The following is a 19,632-nucleotide window of genomic DNA, read 5'->3' as shown; positions in this document are numbered from 1 at the left end:
AGCCAGCTCACTATCTATCCTGTGTCCTGGCTTAGCCTGACCTGGCGTGAAGGGCGAAGTGACTCCCCGGTCTGCAGGGGCCCACCCCTGCCCCTCTGGGGGTGTCAGCGGGCGCGCCTGCCTCCTGCCGGCCCTTACTTCGGCCAGGGCCTCGGCCTCCAGGGACTTGTGGTCCCCCAGGCTGCTGTGCCTGGTGGAACCGCACGTCGACCGCACGCTGTGCCCTTCGGAGAGCGCCTTCTTGTCGGGGTAGTTGATGCTGCCGGCGCTCCCGAACGTCGCCATCCTCCGCTTCTCGGGGCTCTCGATCCTTCCCCGGGTGAGGGGGATTTTGTGGGGGCTGCTGGGGCAGGCGGCGGCCCGGGGCGGTGTGTCTATGCTGGGGCCCAGGCCCCGGGGCGGGCTGTGTGTGTCGCCCCCGCTTCGGCGCCTGGGGATGGCTGCTCCGTCAGATCGTAACCGCACTCTGCAAAGGAGCCAGGGGGCAGGGGCATGGGGCAGAGGTCAACCCCGGCCGGTGTCACATGGGTCAGCCAATCCCCCAGAGTCCAGACATGCTACACACTAGTCTAGGGAGTGGGTATAGTAAAGCCTCATTCAGCCAGACTCGGCGATTCTGCCGTGAAGGACTGTCCAAGCACAGAACTCAGGCCAGCAGGTTTAACCCGCACACACGAAGGATCGGGCCTTCTGCTTCTAAGCTGCAGTCGGTGGTGCTAATTACACAGCGAATCTCATCTATGTGTTAAGTCAGGGCCAGGAGGATTGCAACCTGGGAACACTTTGCTCATGGTTAGTTGGGTTCGTGACATGTTTTTAAGCGGTTTAGATGTCTCCATGATTCCAAAGGGCTTCTGATTGGTTTGAGGCATTGAGGCTTGACTGTACCACAAGTTACCAGCTCCCTGCAAGCACAGTAGGGCCCCCTGGGAACTCAACACAGCCCAGTGTTGTCACCCTCCCCCAATCTCCCCAAAGGGCTGTTTTCTATAAGGCTTTTCCAGACCTTGAACATTTCCAATCATTAAGAGAAAAACCTGTATCACTGGAATGCCTTTTATACATCTGGATACCTTTCACCCTTCAAGGAGGCTGTGGCAGAGAGAAAAGGGGCCTAAAGTATCTATCTGGAAGGCAGATTCTTGTCCTGTCTCTGTCACTGACTTTCCAGCAACTTCTTTCAGACCCACTTTATTCATCCGTTAAATGGGTCTAATATTCCTCACCCACCTTCAAGGGAGGTTCAGTGGGTGGGAGACCACTCTGAAGCGGTTCTACCCACGGAGGATTCTGCTGCAGCCTAGGGAGGTCAGCAAAGACCTGAAGGCACTGGTGAGGAGAGGAAGGCTGGGAGGGGTGCGGCAGTGGGGAGGAGGGACCGGGTGTGGGGACGGATTGTGACGGGGACCAAGCTCAATGCAGTCAGCAGTGCTTTACACCCTGTGCCACCAGCCAAGCTAAGCATTGCCTGTGGTCACCCCAAGAGGACCAAAGCATTGGTGCTGGAGTGGAAGAGTACTGGGAAAGAAAGGAGGAGAGGAAGGCAGACAAGGGAGGACAGGAGAGGGAAATTGAGGCAGAAGGTACGGCCCCCCTAGATGTCAAGGGACTTCAACTCTGTCATCCACCTACCCCAACCAAACACTTCCCCTGATTCTATCTGCTGATTATCGACACCCTGAACTGAACAGAGTTCGCTGGAGAGAGGTACTGGGACTTCTGCTGAAGTAAATTCATAAACCTAGGTTCCTATTGCAGCTAATTTCTCTGGCTCTGTCTGCAAGCACCCAGCGTGTGGGTTGATCCCATGACCTCTCCACCAAAAACAGAGAATATGACATTTTGAGGATCTGATTAAGAAAGCAATGAGAAACTGCCAACTCTTCTTTTCTTCTCTTTTCCTTATTGTTTTTGTTTTGTTTTGTTTTGTTTTAAACCACCAAGTGTTTTGTGCTCTACCTGTATACAGAGTGAGGAGCCTAGCTCCTTACCTGGCAGAAAGGTCATGTGACAGCCCTGCCCACACGGGAGTGAAGAAATTGGCAAACACACTCCCACCAAATATGTGGGTGGAGCCGAGTGTCAATTTCCCCCCACGCATTGTGCGTGAGACTTCTACTTAACAAGGTGCGCTTCAGCGAGTAAAAGAACTTCACATTTTAAAACATAACAACTTAGGTTTTCAACACAAAGTGGGGAGGAGGTGTAAGAACTGGAGAGAGAGGAAAAGTACTTGCCAATTTGTAACTCTCCCTCCCCCATGTTATTAGTATTTTAAGTAAAAAGGATTGGTTGCCTGTATAAGTCTTTCCTCTTTCTCCACCTCTGTCCCAAGCTGGATCGCTTTTCTACCTGTCATTCGAGGCCAGTTCCAGCCAGCCCAGCAGGCGTGCCCAGCGTCACATCCTTTGGGGAACAAGGGGCCACGACAGCCTCCCTCTGTCCCTCCCTTGCCCTTCCTTCTCCCGAATCAGACCCGAATGGGCACTGCAGGAGCAGGAAAGAATGAACCCGAGTTTCCTACCGGCCCATCACCCCCCCAAAGCCGTAATCCGAGATGTGCTCCGTGGGGGACTGCAGGTCGTTTTTGGAGGAGGCCTTGTCGTCCAGCAGCGGCCCACTGCTGGCCTCGCTGTCGGCCTTTTGGCTCAGGCTGTCAGAGAAGGCGTCGTCCCTGGGGAGAAGGACAGGTGTGAGCTGGGAGGGCTTCGCTCCCAACAACCCGGATGTATTGAGACCTGAGGGGCCGGATCCACACCCACAGCTCGTGGTTGCGCCGCTCCCGCTTCCCCAGCAGGAGGCGCTCGGGGGCACCACTCTCCCCTACCTGCTCCTCCCGTGGGCTAAACTGGTCTCTCCAAGCTGCTCTGGGCTGGGACAAGCTGAACACGTTAGGGTGTGGAGGAAAAAAGGGGGAGTGAGCCTGCAAGCTAAGCTCTGGGCACTGAGTCTCATGTGAGGAAGGCATTCCCATCCCTCCCCCACCCTTGGCTTTGGACAAATGGGAAGGGGCTGGAGTTTGTTGGGGTGCTCTGTCCACCACCCCCTACGCCCTCTCCCCTCCTCTATCCTTCTTCCTGACCTTGTCCTCAGAGGCCTGAGGTGAGAGGACTGCCTAGGATTCTTCTGTTGTTTGCCTGACCTGGACTTCTCTCTGGCTCCAGATGGTCTGCTCTGCCATCAAGATGTATGCCCTTGGCCCCCGCCCCTTGAGGCCCAGCCTGCAGCCTGGTAAATCGGTCAACCTGAGCTGGACTGGAACTCGGAGGGAGTGTATACAGGAACCCTCAAAGCTTTTCCAAGAATGGAAGGTGTCGACTTTCTGGGCCTGATGCTGGGGATAGGTGTTTGGGATGCAGAGCTTTTTTCTTTTTTTTTTAAAGGCCTAAAGTTATTTTTATTTATTTTTTTAAAATAGTACCCTCTTAGCTGGAAATGAGAGAGTGATTGTTTCTGCCCCTCTCCTGGGAGAGCTATCTCAAAGTAGAGAACAGTGGGCAGTTAAGAGGGCAGTGGGATGGCCACTGGTTACAGTGGAGGCCCTGAAGGGCGGAGGTATACAGAAAGATCCAGTGGACGCTGAGAACCAGAGCGGGTGATAAATGCCCTGGAGGCTGTCAGGTGGGCCAGGATGGCACCAAACACTGTCCCTGTGGACCATGAAGGATGAGCAATTTGCTTATATGTTAAATGGAGCACCATTCAAAGGGAGCTGAGACATAATCCATTCTCACAGAAGACCGCGCGTGTCCCAGCAGGGAGAGCAAATCGCTGGCATATAATCCAGCGCTGATGTTCCTGTGCCCCTTCCAGGCATCACTAATCCATCACGACACTTCACCGACGGCCCCAGCGCCCACTCACATGTCCTGTACAACGATGTACTGATGTGGGATGAGCCCGTCCACGCCGTTGTGACGACCCTCCCACCAGTCCTCGGAGGCGCGGTGGTACAGCAGCAGTGAGGCTCCCTTCTTGAAGGACAGCTCCCGTGGGGACCGCCCCACGTAGTCAAACTTGGCGATGGCCTCGATCTGCTCCACTTCTGGAAGGAAAGCAAGGGCAAGAGCATCCATGAGGACAGCAGAAGGCAGCCCAGGAGCCTCAGTCAGAGGGCCCTGGCTCCGAGGGGCAGCGCAGACAGCATGCCTGGTGAGAACAGCATGAGCTGGGGCTCAGGATACTGGGCTGCAGGCTCAGATCCACTCCCTGTGCTGTGACCGCAGGCAGGCCATCTCACTTCCCAAAATGGAAAGTGGGGTTGAAATACTACATCCTTACTTTCCACTGCTCCCTTTTAACATTATAAAAATAATATAAGAAATTTCTTTTTCTTCTGTCCTTTAAATACCAGCTCTGTTTCCATTTTCCCATGAACCCTTTCCCTTTTTGTTCACATATCACACTGTTGGTGGTTCTTACCTTGTAGGAGGTCAAACAGATGTTGTGTGTGGATTTTCTTCCATGTAAAATGTTGTATACAATTTTTAAAGTTTCCCAGAAGCTTCTCTCCAGAGCTCATTGTTATAGACTGAACTCTGTCTTCCCCCAAATCGATATGTTGCAGTCCTAACTCCCAGTGTAATGGTATTTGGAGATGAGGTGTTTAGGAAAGTAATTAAGCTTAAGTGAGGTCATAAGGGTGGGGACCTAATATGATAGAACTGGTGTCCCTCTGAGAAGAGGAAGAGACATCGGAGAGCTCTCTCTCTGTCTCTGCATGGGCACAGTGGAAAGGCCATGGGAGGACACAGCGAGAAGGCAGCTGTCTACAAGCAAAGAAGAGAGGCTTCAGCAGAACCTAACCCTAATGGCACCCTGATCTTGGACTTCTAGCCCCCCTGAACTGTGAGGAAGCACATTTCTGTTGTCTAAGCCACTCAGTCTAAGGTATTCCATGATGGCAGCCTGAGCTAACATGCGCATCCATGAACTTAATTTGGGGGGAGGGAGAATTCTTACTGGGGCTACAGGTCAAGCATATCTCTTTGCATACACACCTCTCCCCATCAGAGCTGTATTCTTCTCTGCTCAGTGACAGGCCCTGCCTGGGTTAACCAATGAGAACATAGTTCTTGTCCTTGAAATATTCCTACGCCCAGCTCTGCCACCTCTTGTTTGTGTAACCTCAGGCAGGTTACACAACTGATGCACACCTCAGTTGCCTTTAGAGGATTAAATGATAAAGCATGAAAGAAAACATACAGATAGGCAACAGGTATATGAAAAGATGTTCAACACCATTAATCACTAGGAAAATGCAAATCAAAACCACAGTGAGATATCAGCTCATACCTGTTAGAATGGCTGTTATGAGAAAGACAACAAACAAGAGTTGGTGAGAATGCAGAGAAAAGGGAACTTGTGCACTGCGGGTGGAAATGTATATGGGTGCAGCTACTACAGAAAACACCAGGGAGGTTCCTCAGAAAATTAAAACCAGAACTACCAAGTGATCCAGCAATTCCACTTCTGGGCATTTACCCACAGGAAATGAACACATTTAACTTGAGAAGATATAGTGCAGACCTCCATGTTCCCTGCAGCACTATTTACAATAGCCAAGATATGAAAGTAACCTAAAGGTCCATAGACAGAAGAACAGACAAAGAAGACTGGTGTATAGAAACAATGGGAAATTATTCAGCCATAAAAAGATGGAAATCGTGCCATTTGCAACAACATAAATGGACCTTGAGGGCATTATGCTGAGTGAAATAAGTCAGACAGAAGATGACAAGCACCGTATGATCTCACTTACATGTGGAATCTAAAATCAGAAACAAACAGAACTCACTGATACAGAGAATAGACAGGTGGCCGCCAGAGGTGAGAGGTGGATGAAATGGGTGAAGGAAATCAAAAGGTACAAGCCTCCAGTGGATAAATAAGGCATAGGATGTAATATTCAGCAGGATAAATAAGTCATAGGATGTAATATTCAGCACGGTGCCTAAAGTTAATAATACTATGTTTTATATTTGAAACCTACTAAGAGAGTAGATCTTAAAAGTTCTCATCACAAGGAAACAAAATATAACTGTGTGGTGATGGATGTTAACCTGACTTATTGTGGTGATCATTTCTATATATATATATATATATATATATATATATCTCAAATCATTATCCCATAAATCTTATATTAATAAACTGTTATATATCAATATATCTAGATAAGAAGAAAGACTTCAATATATTAAAAAAAAGAGAACATGTGAAAGTTCTCAGCATAGCACAGACATACATTAAGTATTCAGCTTATAGCGGCTCTTGTGATTATGATTATAATTACTAATGGACATGAGTTTGAGCAAGCTCCAGGAGATGGTGAAGGACAGGGATGCCTGATGTGCTGCAGTCCATAGGGTGGCAAGGAGTCGGACACGACTGAGCGACTGGACAACAAAATAACAACAATGGCTTTAGCTTATGGGGTGGGACTAGACAAAGAAATCTGCACTGCAGAGAATTTAAGTGTTTTGCTCAAGGCCATGCAGCTAGTGATCTTTGGGAAGGAGACTTTCGGGGGAGCAGGACAGTTATTTATGCCTACAATTTGTGTTAAAGCCTGTACCCTAAGAGATGCAAATGGGTAGAAATGCTACGGAGAAAATGGGTCATGTATAAGTGTTAATGTGCTTGTATTTTAAAGCAAGCACAAAGATGTTTAATACCATAAAAGAAGACACATGCATGTACCTATATAAATAGACAAATCTATTAAATGCTAATAAACAAAACAGTAACAAAGGCGGCCCCCGCTCTCGCTAGCCTGCAGATATCTTCTCGTGCTGAGCATCCATCAGGACTGTCTCTTCTCTTGTCCTCATGGATTATCTTGATCCTGTCCGTGCACCCATCCACCTGTCCGTCATGGAGCTAGGCCAACAATACCTGGCTTTACCACCTTTTTGTTTTTACCTGGGTGACCTGAAAAATTTAGTTCTGTTTTCTAAGTCTCAGTTTTCTCATCTGTAAAATGGGAGTGATAAGACTAGTACCCACTTCATAGTGTTGTCATAGGACTAAACAAGTTATTACACATGAACAGCTTGTAACAGTGCCTGGGACACAATTAGCTTCATATGAGATGTAGTTGTTGCTGTTATTAATACCAGAGTTAATGACTCCTAAGGGCCATGGACAGCATGGAAGTCATCTCTCCCTGTTATTCCCCACCCCACCCACACACATTAGGTCTCTTCTCTGTGAGTAGCTGGCTCAAGAAGACTGGGCCGGTGCCCCCGTGAGATGCAGTGGTCTTTGGGTGGACCCAGTCCTCAGTGCCTGGGACAGCCCGCTGTAGACAGCAGGCGTCAGACAGTTAAGCCAGCTTTCCCCTGCTGGTTCCCCGACAAGTGTCTTTGCAAGATATTCTGACAAAGTTGATGCAAAATGACAGACCGGCTATTTAGGATCAAATAAACTCAGATCTTGACTCAGAGTCACCTTCTCAGTAAAATGGAGAGATCTCTGTACTCTCTGCTGCATCTTTGACTCTCACACCATCCCTATGTGAGCAGCACCTAGTAACCTATATACCTGCCTGGCTTTAGAGAGAGAAAGGCCAGAGGGTTTGCAAGGCCAAGAGCTGAACCCCAAGGGCTGGGTGCTCCTTGGTGTGACCCCAAGGGCTTCTTCTGAGCCCACCCTTTGCTCTGCTGAAGGAACTGCCCAGGGTGGAGACTTGCTCAACTTCATCAGCTCCAGCAGTCACTGGTGGTAGACTGGAGTGGGGGGCGGGGGAGCGAGGAGAAGTGGAAAATATAAGGGGGAGAAAAGAAGAGATGAGGAGCAGAGCTGAGCTGCAAGCTGAGAGAAAGCCCGTGTGTTTGCAGATGTCGCTGTGTAATCGTGTGGGGTAGAAACAGGGATAATAGCTACCATTTATTAGGAAGTCTGTCATTTGGGTTTATCACACCTAAAATAGTACAGCTTACCAACTCTCCCACACACCCCTCCCCAAACTTGCTTCATCCCCTCATCTTCCCCATCTTAGGAAACAGAACCACCATCTGCCCACTCCCTCAGGCCACAGAAGCTAACTCATCAGCATTTCCTTCGAATTGTCCCCTGAATCTGACCGGCCTCACCACCTCCAATGCCACCCTCTCCTCGCCGGTCCAGACACTACCGTCCTTCTACCTGGCCACCTCACCTCCATTCAAGCTTGGCAGAGTCATCTTTCCCCACGGCAGCTGGAGGGATCTTTTAAAATCATAAGTCACATCCTGAGACTCTCTTGTTCAAATTCCTCTGAAGGCTTCTCTCTGGTGGGGTAAAGCCTGCTGGGGGGTCCTGAGGCCACAAACCCCTGTGCCCTCTGTCCATCCCTCTCCTTGGTCCTGGTGTCCACAGCACCCGCCACCTCGCAGTGAGGAGACGGGGCGGCCACACAGCGGGTGCAGGCTGACTGACAGTGACCTGAGGCCCCAGGAATGCTGCAAGGCGGCGCCTGACCTGCCTCCCCACAGACACATCTGCCTCCCCACGGACACGTCTGCCTCCACCAGCAGCAGCCCCAACAGGTCTCAGTGCTGAGAAATCAAGCTATCTTGTTGGACAAGAGGTGTTTTCCCCCAGTGGAAGTGGAAGAAGAAAGCCTGAGAGCAAGATCTAGATCAAGAGTTGCACATGTGTGTACGCACACCGGCACATAACCAGCAGTCAAGAAGCAACAGATGGAGAGAACGAGCAGGGGGCTATTAAAAGTGATAGAGGGAGAGGGAGGACTAGAGCTGGTAGGAAAGAGAGGACAAGAAGGAAAGAGAAGAGCAAACCACCGCAAACAATCAGAAGGTGGCAGCCTTCATATCTCCTAAAGGAGGCCCTGCAGGACTTTTTTCTCAGCTCAGGGTGGCTTTAATTGCTAAGAATTCTAGGAGAGCTGAACATTACGCCCCTATTTACTTTCCTGCCCTATGACCCAGGCCCAACCCATCACCTCCCTCTCAGGCCACAGTGACTGATTCTTGCCTGGGTGCATGACTCGAGACAGTGCGGTGAGACTCCAACCAAGGGACTCTACTGGAATCATTTTGAAAAGGAAGCTCTTTGGGTAAAAGGACAATGAAAGCCTGGAACTGTCGGAGACCACCGCAAAAGGAAGATCCCCCCGGAGGATGAAGTCGACACAGGGAAGCAGAAGAGCAGGGTGGAAACACATCCCTGACAAGGCCAGCTAAGCTCCTGGACCCAGTCGTGCCTGAAGCCATGCCTACCCTGGGACTTTCAAGTATATGGTCTGAATCCCTTTTATGCTTACGTCAGTTTCAGCTGAAGGCTCTGTGACTGGCAACGGAAACAGTCCTACTAGAAGATTATAAACCCACCTATGGAAGAGTCTTGCCTCTTACACCAACTCCCAGGAAACTCACCAGAGTACATCCCGGCTCTCTTGACCAAAATGGTGGCTAACAGGGCCTGGGACTGCCCCCAGGAGAAACACAAAGGCCAGTAAGAAAACTGCTAAATAATGATTTTTAAACAGTGAAACTATCACAGGGAGAAAGGAGGGCTGTGTTCAGTCAACACAGGGCAGCACTGGGACGCTCAGGCCCGAGGTACTCTTGCTTGCCCAGGCCCCTTCCTCCACTAAGAAAATATCAAAACTATGTTTTATGACCGCACTGATATAAAGATGAAAATAATCCAGGCTCATATCCTTTTTTAAATTCTTATATTGAAATGAATTAGAACATTCTCATGGGCCCTGAAAGTAGCACTGTGGGTCCTGGGCAGTGGGCCTGATCTGCCTAATGGAAACGCTGGCCTCAGGCCCAAATCATCCAGACTGCTTGGCGACACAGTTCACGCTCCCCAGAGGTGAGTCTGATGCCATTTCCTTATCTAGAAGCAGTGGAAGGTCTGAGGTGTCACTCAGAGCCCAGGTCGGCCTTTCTCCCTCTACCTGCACACCCTCGCCTGGGTCACCACTGTCTGGCCTCGCCTTCGGGGAGCCCACTGCACTGGTCACTCCTGCAGTCTGGAATGATCACCCTGCATGGTGGGGAGCTGCCTTCCAGCTGCCAGGGGACAAGACCAGGACCACCTTGATGACCATGTCTGGTTCATTGTGTGCCCCAAGTCCCAGCACGTGCTGGGTACAGAACACAGCCCAGTAAGGGGGGCAGAGGACAGAGCCTGCCTTCTACTTAGGACACCCTGGTCACTTAGAATTTGCACTCAGGCCAGGCAGGACACAGAAGGGGAGAAGGCAAGCCATGCTGGGATGCGGTGAACTGGAGGTCTTTCTGAGTCTCTCTCTCTGCTGTAGAGGATGATGTGCTGACTGGCAAAGCTGGGAAGGTGGGGGGTGGGGTTTACACAGATCAGCGCAGCAGGTGGGCAGGCAGCATGGGAGACCCCCGGGTGAGTGCCTTGCCCTGACTCCCCCTCACTCACCTTCGTCACTGGTGTGAGGCTCCGTGCCGTTGTCATGGTCAACTTCGTCAATGGTCCCTGGCTCGCTGTGCGGGCTGTCACTGCAAGGAAACACGGGGAGGGGTCTCCTGGGGGACTGTGTACCCTCACGCTGCCCTCGGCTTCTCGCAGGCGCTGGCCCAACCCACGTCTGGGCCTTGACCCAGATCACATCGAGCCCACTTCATCCCATCTTTTCCATCTAACCACCCACAGACCTTTCTAACAGAAAACCACTCTGGCCCCCTCACCCATCAGGAAGCTTCCCTGAATAACCTCCTCCACTTGCCCCAGCTCTGGAGTTTGCTGGGCTGTCTTCTTGGTTAATGGCTGCTAATGCCTAAGTGTTCTGTAAGATCTAGAAGGCAGTAAAGCCCTGGTGTTTATCCTTGAAAAGACCCCAGGGCAGAAAAGAAAAGAACTTTGGAAGTGTACTGAGTCATTCAAGTGGCCTGGCTTTCTGTCTTAGAGCAGAGGTGACATGCTCAGCGAGGTGGCTGAAGCTCCCAAGGAGCAGGCTCCTCAGGGCTGCCTCTCAGAGTGGCCTGCAAAACCCACAGAAGCCCAGGCAGCCAGCAGGCTGGCAACCATCATGGGCACAGGGATAGAATGACTCCAGGCCTGAAAAATTCAGCATTAATGCATTGGGATAATTTCATCAGTTGCTGCCCCTTCACTGGATTATAAACTTCTTGAGGCCAGGGATCATTCACAGAGTCAGCCGATCAGCTTTTTTTAATCAAGCCATTGATTGAGTTCTGATATATTAATATATGCCAGGCATGGTGCCAGGTAGGAGGCATGCATTGATGCATAGTGTGGATACAGACCCTGCTCTCATGGGCTGAGAAGTAAAAGTGCCACAAGTTGAAATGTGTTACACAGGCACAAATGAGCTGAGACAAGAGCTCTAAAGGGTCCTACACAGGGTGCCAAGGAAGGCTTCTTGGAGGACGTGACATTTACAATACCATTTAAAGGAATATGGGCTTTATTGTGAAAAATTCTCTTGGATAAGGTCCAGGCTGCACAATGGTTTAAGACCTTTCATAACCTGGCTCCTGCTGGCTCCTCACAGTCCCCTTGTCACCTGCAACACTGCAGTCAAACAGAAATGCTTTTTATCTTACTGCATGCTCCAGGCCTAGCACAGTCTTTGCCCAGTCTCACCTGGCTGAGCCCAGTTCATCCTACAGGTCTCAATCAAGTCACTGTTTCCTTCAGTCAGCCTTTCTAACCTCCCTACATTGGCTCCGGGACCCCTACTCCTAGAACTGCCTGTCCCTCTCCCCTGCCGTGTCAGGGGTTAATTCTGGCTGGGTTACCTCCCTGTTGCCCAGCCTAGGGCCTGGCTCAGGACAGATTCTCAGTAACCATACGGGGAATGAACAAATGTTGTTCCCTTTGATGAGACCCTCACAGCCAAATCCTCCTTTTGGGCTTTGAAAACTTGTCCAAAATTACCATGTAATTAATAGTTAATGGGGCACAAACGGGATTATAAAAAGCATTGTTATTATATGTAGTGCTTTGGTAAGTATGCTACGATCTGTAGGTGTCTTCCCAGAACACTAATTCTGTGCAGCAGAAAAGAAAGCTGGTAATGGCTGCAAAAACTATAAAACTGAAAAGCTTTTCTTTGTCCTAAAAGTATGCTTGCTGGCTGTTGAATCTCTGTTACAGAACAGGGACAAACCTGCTCCCAGGGCCTCAAATGAGATTAGAGAGCAGCGGGCCTGGGTTTCTATGCAGGGAGGTGTTGCAGAGAAACGATGAGGCTGGAACGTTTCCCTTCTTTGAAGCAATTGCCCAAATGTGCCCATAGAACTAAGCGAGGCAAGAGTCCAGGAATCCTCTGATCATCAAAACGCAAACTCCCCTGTAGCACCTGGCTGAAAGCAGTGTGGGTAATACCTAAATAGACAGCTGAGTGTTGTCCTGGATTGGGAAGGAAGAAAGACTAGGAGCCCTTTGGCCTCTGTTGGTTGGTGTTCTGAATTGTCTACCTCCACCTCATCTATAAAAAATGTCCTATTTTCACCGCATTTTAAGGTTTTAGCCTGAGGAAGGTAGTCAGGCCTGAGTTTGATAAGATTCTAAAATGCTCCTCTCAAGGGACTTCCCTGGTGGTCCAGCAGTTAAGACTTTGCCTTCCAGTGCAGAGGGTGAGGGTTTGATCCCTGGTTGGGGAGCTAAGATTCCCACATGCCTTATGGCCAAAAAATAAAAAAAAAAAAAACATTAAAAAAAACCCGGAAGCAATATTGTAACAAATTCAATAAAGACTTTAAAATACTAAAACCATCCTTAAAAAAATACTGAAAAAAATAAAAGACACTATTTTTCCCAAGACCCAGCGTAGCACCAAGGCACACAGAGGTGCCCAACTAGCACCCATTGACCTGGTGTGGAGCTCTCCAAGAATGTGAACTCTCTCTGCCAGAAAAAGAGGACTCTAGGTGGGAGAGGACAAGTGTGGGAAGTGGCATTCTCAGTTCAAGAGGTTGAGATGGGGATTATCCATTGCCCTTCTATCTGAGATGGGCTTGCAGCTCACCTAGCCAATGACAGCGCTGCATCTCCTAACTGATGTGATTAGTTCACCAGACCCAAGCTTCAGGAAGAGACATAATACTTGAGTTTGTGTTGAGGCATTTGGAAAGGAAAAGCTTTTTTTCCACTGGGGATGCTGAGAGAACAGGCTCTAAAAACTGGAGTTATCAGGTGCCTTCTTGAAACTACCAAGTGAGAGGCTGCCTGAAAATGAAGCCAGTGTAGAAGAGAACAGAGCTGGGGCTGAGAATTGCAGGACTGAGTCCTGACAATAACAGTCGAACCCCCAGATCCAGCTATACCTGTAGCCATGATCCCAGACTTTTTGGTTAAAAGTAAATTACCATTTAGCTTGAGCCAGTTTGAGTTATATTTCTGTCCCTTATAAACCAAGACAGTCTTGGATGTATCTATCCCTCATATAAGGCTACTGTGAAGCTCAGATGAGAAAACACATATAGGAGTATGCACTAAAAAGCAGTAAGAAAATCAAAGAATTTCCCACTGTTCTGGCATAAGAGCAACAATAACAAGAACGGTGATGATAATAATATTAGGAAGAATGGAATCTTACCAATATTCTTCCCCTCCAGCCATGCATTTCTCATACACAGGTCCCTCTAGCTCCCGGGGGCTGGGGAAGATGGCTTCATGATGGATGATGATGGTTTTGATGACTTCGTTGACGTGTGCCTGGCAGGACACAGGGTCTTGCCCATCGGGGATGTGCATAAGGGTGGGCCCAAAGCAGATGGCCAGGTTGTAGGGATCCATCATGTTCTCGTCGCTATACTGTGAGAGGCTATGAGAGAGGAGCACCCATGAGCCACCAGGGAAAGGTGAATCTTCCCCTGTACTTTCTTTCTTTGGGAGGCTCTACTCAAGTTCAGGAGGGTTCTATGTTCTGCAAAAGCCCCAGGACACCCCCCTCCCCTAGGAGGCCAGGGCTGAGTCAAAGAGGGGCCCTTGTTGTTCAGGCAACTCACTGGTTGAGGAAAGCAAAGAGGTATCTCATGACCACGATGACCACACGGGGAAGGGTGATGAGGATCTGCTGGATCTGGTGCACCCTCTCAGCTGGGTTCTCCAGTTCTGTAACAAAAGGGGCTTTTCAGGGCGCCTTTCATCCTCACAGACCCATGCAAACAACATTTGTGAGCCCACCTGTGAGATCTCTGTGGCTCAGACGGTAAAGAATCTGCCTGCAATGCGGGAGACCCAGGTTCAGTCCCTGCATTGGGAAGATCCCCTGGAGAAGGGAATGGCAACCCACTCCAGTATTCTTGCCTGGAGAATCCCATGGACAAAGGAGTCTGGCGGGCTACAGTCCATGGTGTTGCAAAGAGTCAGACACCACTGAATGACTGACACTTTCATTTTCACCTGTGAGATCAGCCCATGTGGTTCGGGGGAGGCAATTTTAGTTGGTTCGAGAGATGGAAATATGACCCTGGCATCATGATCCCCTGGGCATGGGGCGGGGCCCAGAGAGGGGTCCATGGCCTAGTCAGAACCATCAGAGTTGATCCTTGGGACTTGGCTAGAGAAAACATAGAGAGAAGTTGCCTCTTGAAACCAGGTGGAGGAGCAGCTGGGGGCTCAGTGGGAAGAAGATGATTCCCAGGAGTGACAGCATCACAGACACGGAAGGGACAGACTCCTGCAGATGTCATAAGAGGTCTGGGTCCAGCTGGGCCTAAACTTTTCAGGTATATGAGCCAATATATTTCCTTTTACAGGTTACATCAGTGTAAGTTGAGTTTCTGTCACCCACAAGCTATGAGTCTCGACAAACACAAGCAGGGACCAGGTTTTATTAAACTCTTTAAAAAGATCAGCTGCAGCACAGGCCTGGCACAGAGTAGGTGCTCAGGAAATGAACACTGAATAAATAACCACCTCCTGAGCTGTACGTTGTTCAAAGAGCCTGGTGATGCTTGGGATCTCATCTCTGACCCCTGTTTTCAGATCAGCCCTAGAGATACAGACATTTTATCAGCCAAGCCAGAGTTGGGGGCAGCAGATTTGACTTAGTAAGGAGAAAAAAGTGCTTTGCGGGCTTGTCTCTGTTGAGAGAGAGCTCATGCTAAGAGTGAGCTACAAAAGCTGCAAGGATTATCTGCAGGGCTGATGCATAAACCCAGGTCAATTTCCTTTTCAGACCAAAAAAACATGGTTTTCCCTCCCAGTGTCCCCTCATCTCTCCAGCCTCCACATTTTGTCAGCACGTTGCTTCAAAAACACAGTTCTCCGCCTTTCTCCTCTGTATCCAAGGCCCTTCATGATGGTGCTTCAACCACCCTTGCCTGCTTCATCTCTCAGCTGCCGCCCCTTCTCAAAGTGTTGGAGCCACGTTTCTCAGATGAAGTGGGAGGGGACCCCTGGGGCTCTTTCAAACATGCGGGACATTCTCTGGGGTTGTCACAGTGACGAGAGGATGCCACTGGTATCTGGGATCCAGGGGCCAAGGTGCTAAGTGTCCTGAGTGTGTGGGACACACAAAAAGGCACGGCTCTACCCTACATGCCAGGGGTGCCATGGAGAAGCTCTGCCAGGCCACCTTATCTACTTTCCCCCTCCCGCCAAAGGCTCTCCTGCCCCAGGCCTTCACACACACTGGTTATCTCTCTTCTCCGCCCAGCACACTCCAGCCTACTTTCATTCACGGCCTGATGCCTCACCCAGGCCTCCACACAGAGGGGAAGACTCTTGCACATGTAGAGTCCACTGCCCCTCATTCGGGCCCCTCCATGTCCGTGGCTTCAGTCATAGTGCCCTAAAGCACCTCCATCACCATTTCTTAATACTGTGTTTTTTAATATATTTCTTTTAAAAAGGAGACTTCACCTCACTCTGCAAATGAGAAACCAGGATCACTTGCCATAGTTAGAAGGTAAGATAAAAATAGAAAAAAAGCAAAACAAAGCTACCAAATGATAGGCAGACACTGCTTTACATACAAGTTTCTGAGCCTGAGGCCCTGCCCTTTCTGATCTGCAGGGAGACTGACTTGTACAGGTCACTCCTTAATGTAATCAAGGCTTTGGGAGGGAACTGAGGAAGGACTTTCTCTCTCATCCTGTGATTCAAGGTACACAATGTCATGACCTTGTACCAGAGGCCGAACACCATGTCTGCTGAGGGCCCTGCTCTGGAGCTGGACTAGTGGAGCTTCTGGAAACAGCAGCTGAGCAAGGCACACCGGGCTCAGACAGAGATGTGCCTTTGTGGCCTGGGATTTCTGAGAGGTGGTCTGGAGCCTGAAGTGGATCTGGAAAGATGAGCAGGAAGTATGAGGGCAGAAGGGTGGATGGAGGAAGCATCTTTCACTCAAGGCAAATTAGAGGGTTCAAGCCTCCCTTGGCGCTTATCACCTCCTGGGGCACCTTCCTGGCTGCAAATATCCCTCAGAACATTGTGAGAAGCATCCATATGTGAACCTGAGTGTGGGGAAACTTTTCTGCTACTCAAAGAGTTTATTTAAAAAAAGGGTTTATTCCAAAATACTAACATTCTAGTATGCTAAAATTAGAAATTTATTTTAAAATATATATATGTATTTCCAAAAAGTTGCCTTGGATTTCAGCATCTTATAGTCAAGCTGCCTTTACTTCAGCTCTGAGATTGGACTCTTGCCTTCATCCACAGAAAATACCAAGCCAAGAAGGACTCTGATGGCTAGCAACATCAGAGGAAGCCCCCAGTCAATGTATTTTTTATCATTTCCCTTGTTTGTCATGTTGTTGACCTCACTCCCAAACCTTCCGTGGCTCCCTGAAGCCCAAAGGGAAAAGCTCTGGAATCCTTGCAAGGCATTCAATGTCTTCTCTTTCTTGCTGCATTTTACCCTCCCAGTCTCTTAATACCATGTACTGGGTGGGACACCCTCCTGCTGGTCCCATTGATCTGTGTGTCCCCAACCTTCCCAGGATCCCCGAGTCCAGCCCTCCTGAAAGACTCATCATTCCCCCTCGGGTGTGATCTGAGAATCCAAGGCTCCCTTGGCCTCTTCTCTTCTGAGCTCTTCCTATACCCAGAGGTGCACCGTGCCCATGAGCCCTTCTGCTATAAACCATCTTGTTATTTCCACAACTAGGTTTTAAGTTCCAGGAGGACAAGAGCCATATGGCGTCTTTCACAGCACCCCTCCTGCAGTGATAAGCCTGGAGTGCCGCTTCAATAAAGATTTGTCAAGGAGCTGATCATTCCACTGAGGAAATACTTACTAATAGTAGATATCAAATCCTGAAACCTTTCCTTAGGAAAGAGTGGGTTTTCCAGTCCTCGGAAATACAGTTTTAGAACGCCAGCAACTGAATTGATATCTCGTTCATTTTGGTCATCCACAAGGGGGTCTTCACCTGAAAGGAAACAGGAGATGATGATTCAGTGTGGTTAGGAGGCAGGATGTGTGCAGATGGCAGGTGAGGGCACCTGGCCCAGCCTGAATTGGAGGACAGGCAGATGCGACAGCCTCCCCAGCACAGTATATTTAGAGGCCTCCCTATAACTGATTTTGAAACTGTTCAAATCGATTAAAATGTTGAGGAATGAAAATAATGAACATCCATCACCATACACTTAAACTCATCTTGCCATATATGCTTTCTCTCCCTTTTCTCTCACTTATAATTATGATTGCTCAGTTATTTGAGAGTATTCTGTAGACATTATAACACATCACTGCTAAATACTTCAACTCATTTCTCCTAAGTATAAGGGTCTTCCCCTACATAACCCCACAACACACGACATTATGGCACCTAGGAAAATTAACAAGAGTTCCAAATACCATCTCACGTACAGACTCTGCTCAAACGTCCCCCCATTGTCCCTTGTCTGTCATAGAATTTTTCAAAAGCTAAGATCTAATCAATGTTCACACCATTCATTCAGTTGTTATGTTTCTTTAGTCTTTCTAATGTAAAATAGACTCCAACATTTTTATTGTTAGTTTGCCTTTCATAATATTGGCTCTTTTGAAGAGTCCAGGCCAACTGCCTTGTACCATATCTCACACTCTGGATTTGTCTGACTGCTTCCTCATGATCAGAGTCAGGTTAAACATTTTGGGCAAGAATGCTATGTAGATGATGTCTGATCATTGAGTTAAGGTGGTGGCCTCCAGATCTCTGCATTGTAAAGGTATAATTTCTCCTTTGTAATAATCAATATAAATAAAAGATAAGATATTTTTATAAACAATAGTGATCTATGTGCCTACCACCATACTCAACATATTTTACGCAGTGTTTTGGGCATCCAATGATCATTTTTGTCCAAATCAATTATTACCCTGGGGTTCCAACAAAATGGTGATTTTCTAATTCTATCATTCCATCTATAATTACTAGCTGACATTCTTCTACAAAGAAAACCTTTCTCCGTATTCCCTCCACCTTCCTCTTTTTTTTTTTAACATTTTATGGACTTGTTTTTATAATTTTTAATTCAATGTGTTTAACCCACTACCCACTATTCATTGGGATGCTCAGATTTGGCCAGGGGGAGTCCTTTTTTATGTTCTTTGATGTGATCTCTACTGATTACTTCCTTACTGTCTGGCATAAAAGATATCTCTGAATCCTTGTACTTTCCTTGACCCAGACCTGTAATGAAAAAAACTTCTTCAAGGAGTTCTGTTTGTTTTTTGTAGGGAATGGTATTTAGAAACCAAGATCTAGGTTTTAGGTGTGTTCATTGCTATAGGAGTGTTATAAAGAACTTCCAGGTTCTTTCAGTAGATACAGGGTGTGTGTGTATATATATACATATACATATATATTATTTTTCATCGTTCACACTGATGTTGATCTTTCTAATTCATATTTAAGATACAAGGTTTTCTTTACCTTCACTTATTTTGTATTTGCATTTCATTTTTCTTACAGTGAAAACTTTTTCTGAATATTAGTGATATTTAATATTTTAATACATCTGCCTTATTCTACAATACACATAAAATAGTTTCAGATTTTTATTATAATAACAATATTACCACTAACAATAAACCTACTACATAAAATTTAAGATTTATTTGCTGGGCTTTTGTTTTTATTTTGAGGGTTCTCAAAATGTATCTCACTAAACATGACTGATCAAAAGACAGAAAGTAGAGGGCTTCCTTGGTGGTCCAGGGGTTAAGAATCCACCTGCCAATGCAGGAGACACAGGTTCAATCCCTGGTCAGGGAAGATTCCACATGCCAAGGGGCAACTAGGCCTGTGAGCTGCAACTACTGAAGCCTGCATGCCTTGGAGTCCAGGCTCTACAGCAAGAGAAGCCCATGCACTGCAACTAGAGAGTAGCCCCCACTCACAGCGACTAGAGAAAGTCCTGGTGCAGTAACAGAGACCCAGCACAGCCAAAAATATAAAAGATGAATACATTTCTTAAGAAAAAAGAACACAGAAAGTAGATTAGCAGTGGGGGCCGGGGTATAAATGGTATATGGAGTAACTACAAATGGGTACAAGGTTCTTTTTAGGGAATGATGATAATTTTCTGAAATTAGATTTTAGAGATGATGCCGTTGTTCAGTCGATAAGTACCGTCCAACTCTTTGCAACCCCATGGACTGCAGCACGCCAGGCTTCCCTGTCTTTCACTCTCTCTTGGAGTTTATTCAGATTCACGTCCATTGAGTTGATGATG

The 19,632-nt window shown here is 48.1% G+C and overlaps 1 protein-coding gene across 8 annotated transcripts in view; it reads right to left on the bottom strand.

The window, feature by feature from the left end:
* SRGAP3 (SLIT-ROBO Rho GTPase activating protein 3) overlaps positions 1–19,632 on the bottom strand; it is a 245,807-nt gene that overhangs the window by 8,713 nt on the left and 217,462 nt on the right. For 5 of the 8 annotated variants that reach the window (XM_043886248.1, XM_043886249.1, XM_043886250.1 and 2 more), the window contains 7 exons: positions 17,205–17,339; positions 13,965–14,070; positions 13,553–13,780; positions 10,408–10,487; positions 3,865–4,045; positions 2,525–2,674; positions 139–466 (listed from right to left, as the gene is read on the bottom strand). In XM_043886248.1, coding sequence (XP_043742183.1) covers positions 139–466; positions 2,525–2,674; positions 3,865–4,045; positions 10,408–10,487; positions 13,553–13,780; positions 13,965–14,070; positions 17,205–17,339 — 1,208 coding nt within the window. Of the gene's footprint in view, positions 1–138; positions 467–2,520; positions 2,675–3,864; positions 4,046–10,407; positions 10,488–13,552; positions 13,781–13,964; positions 14,071–17,204; positions 17,340–19,632 lie in introns of those variants that run through there. The other 3 variants (XM_043886254.1, XM_043886255.1, XM_043886256.1) reach the window with 3 other exon arrangements.

Source organism: Cervus elaphus, chromosome 24 (genome assembly GCF_910594005.1).
Source record: "Cervus elaphus chromosome 24, mCerEla1.1, whole genome shotgun sequence".
In the NCBI taxonomy this organism is placed as follows: domain Eukaryota; kingdom Metazoa; phylum Chordata; class Mammalia; order Artiodactyla; family Cervidae; genus Cervus; species Cervus elaphus.
The sequence above is the reverse complement of the archived record's forward strand: the minus strand, read 5'-3'. Positions and strand labels throughout refer to the sequence as shown.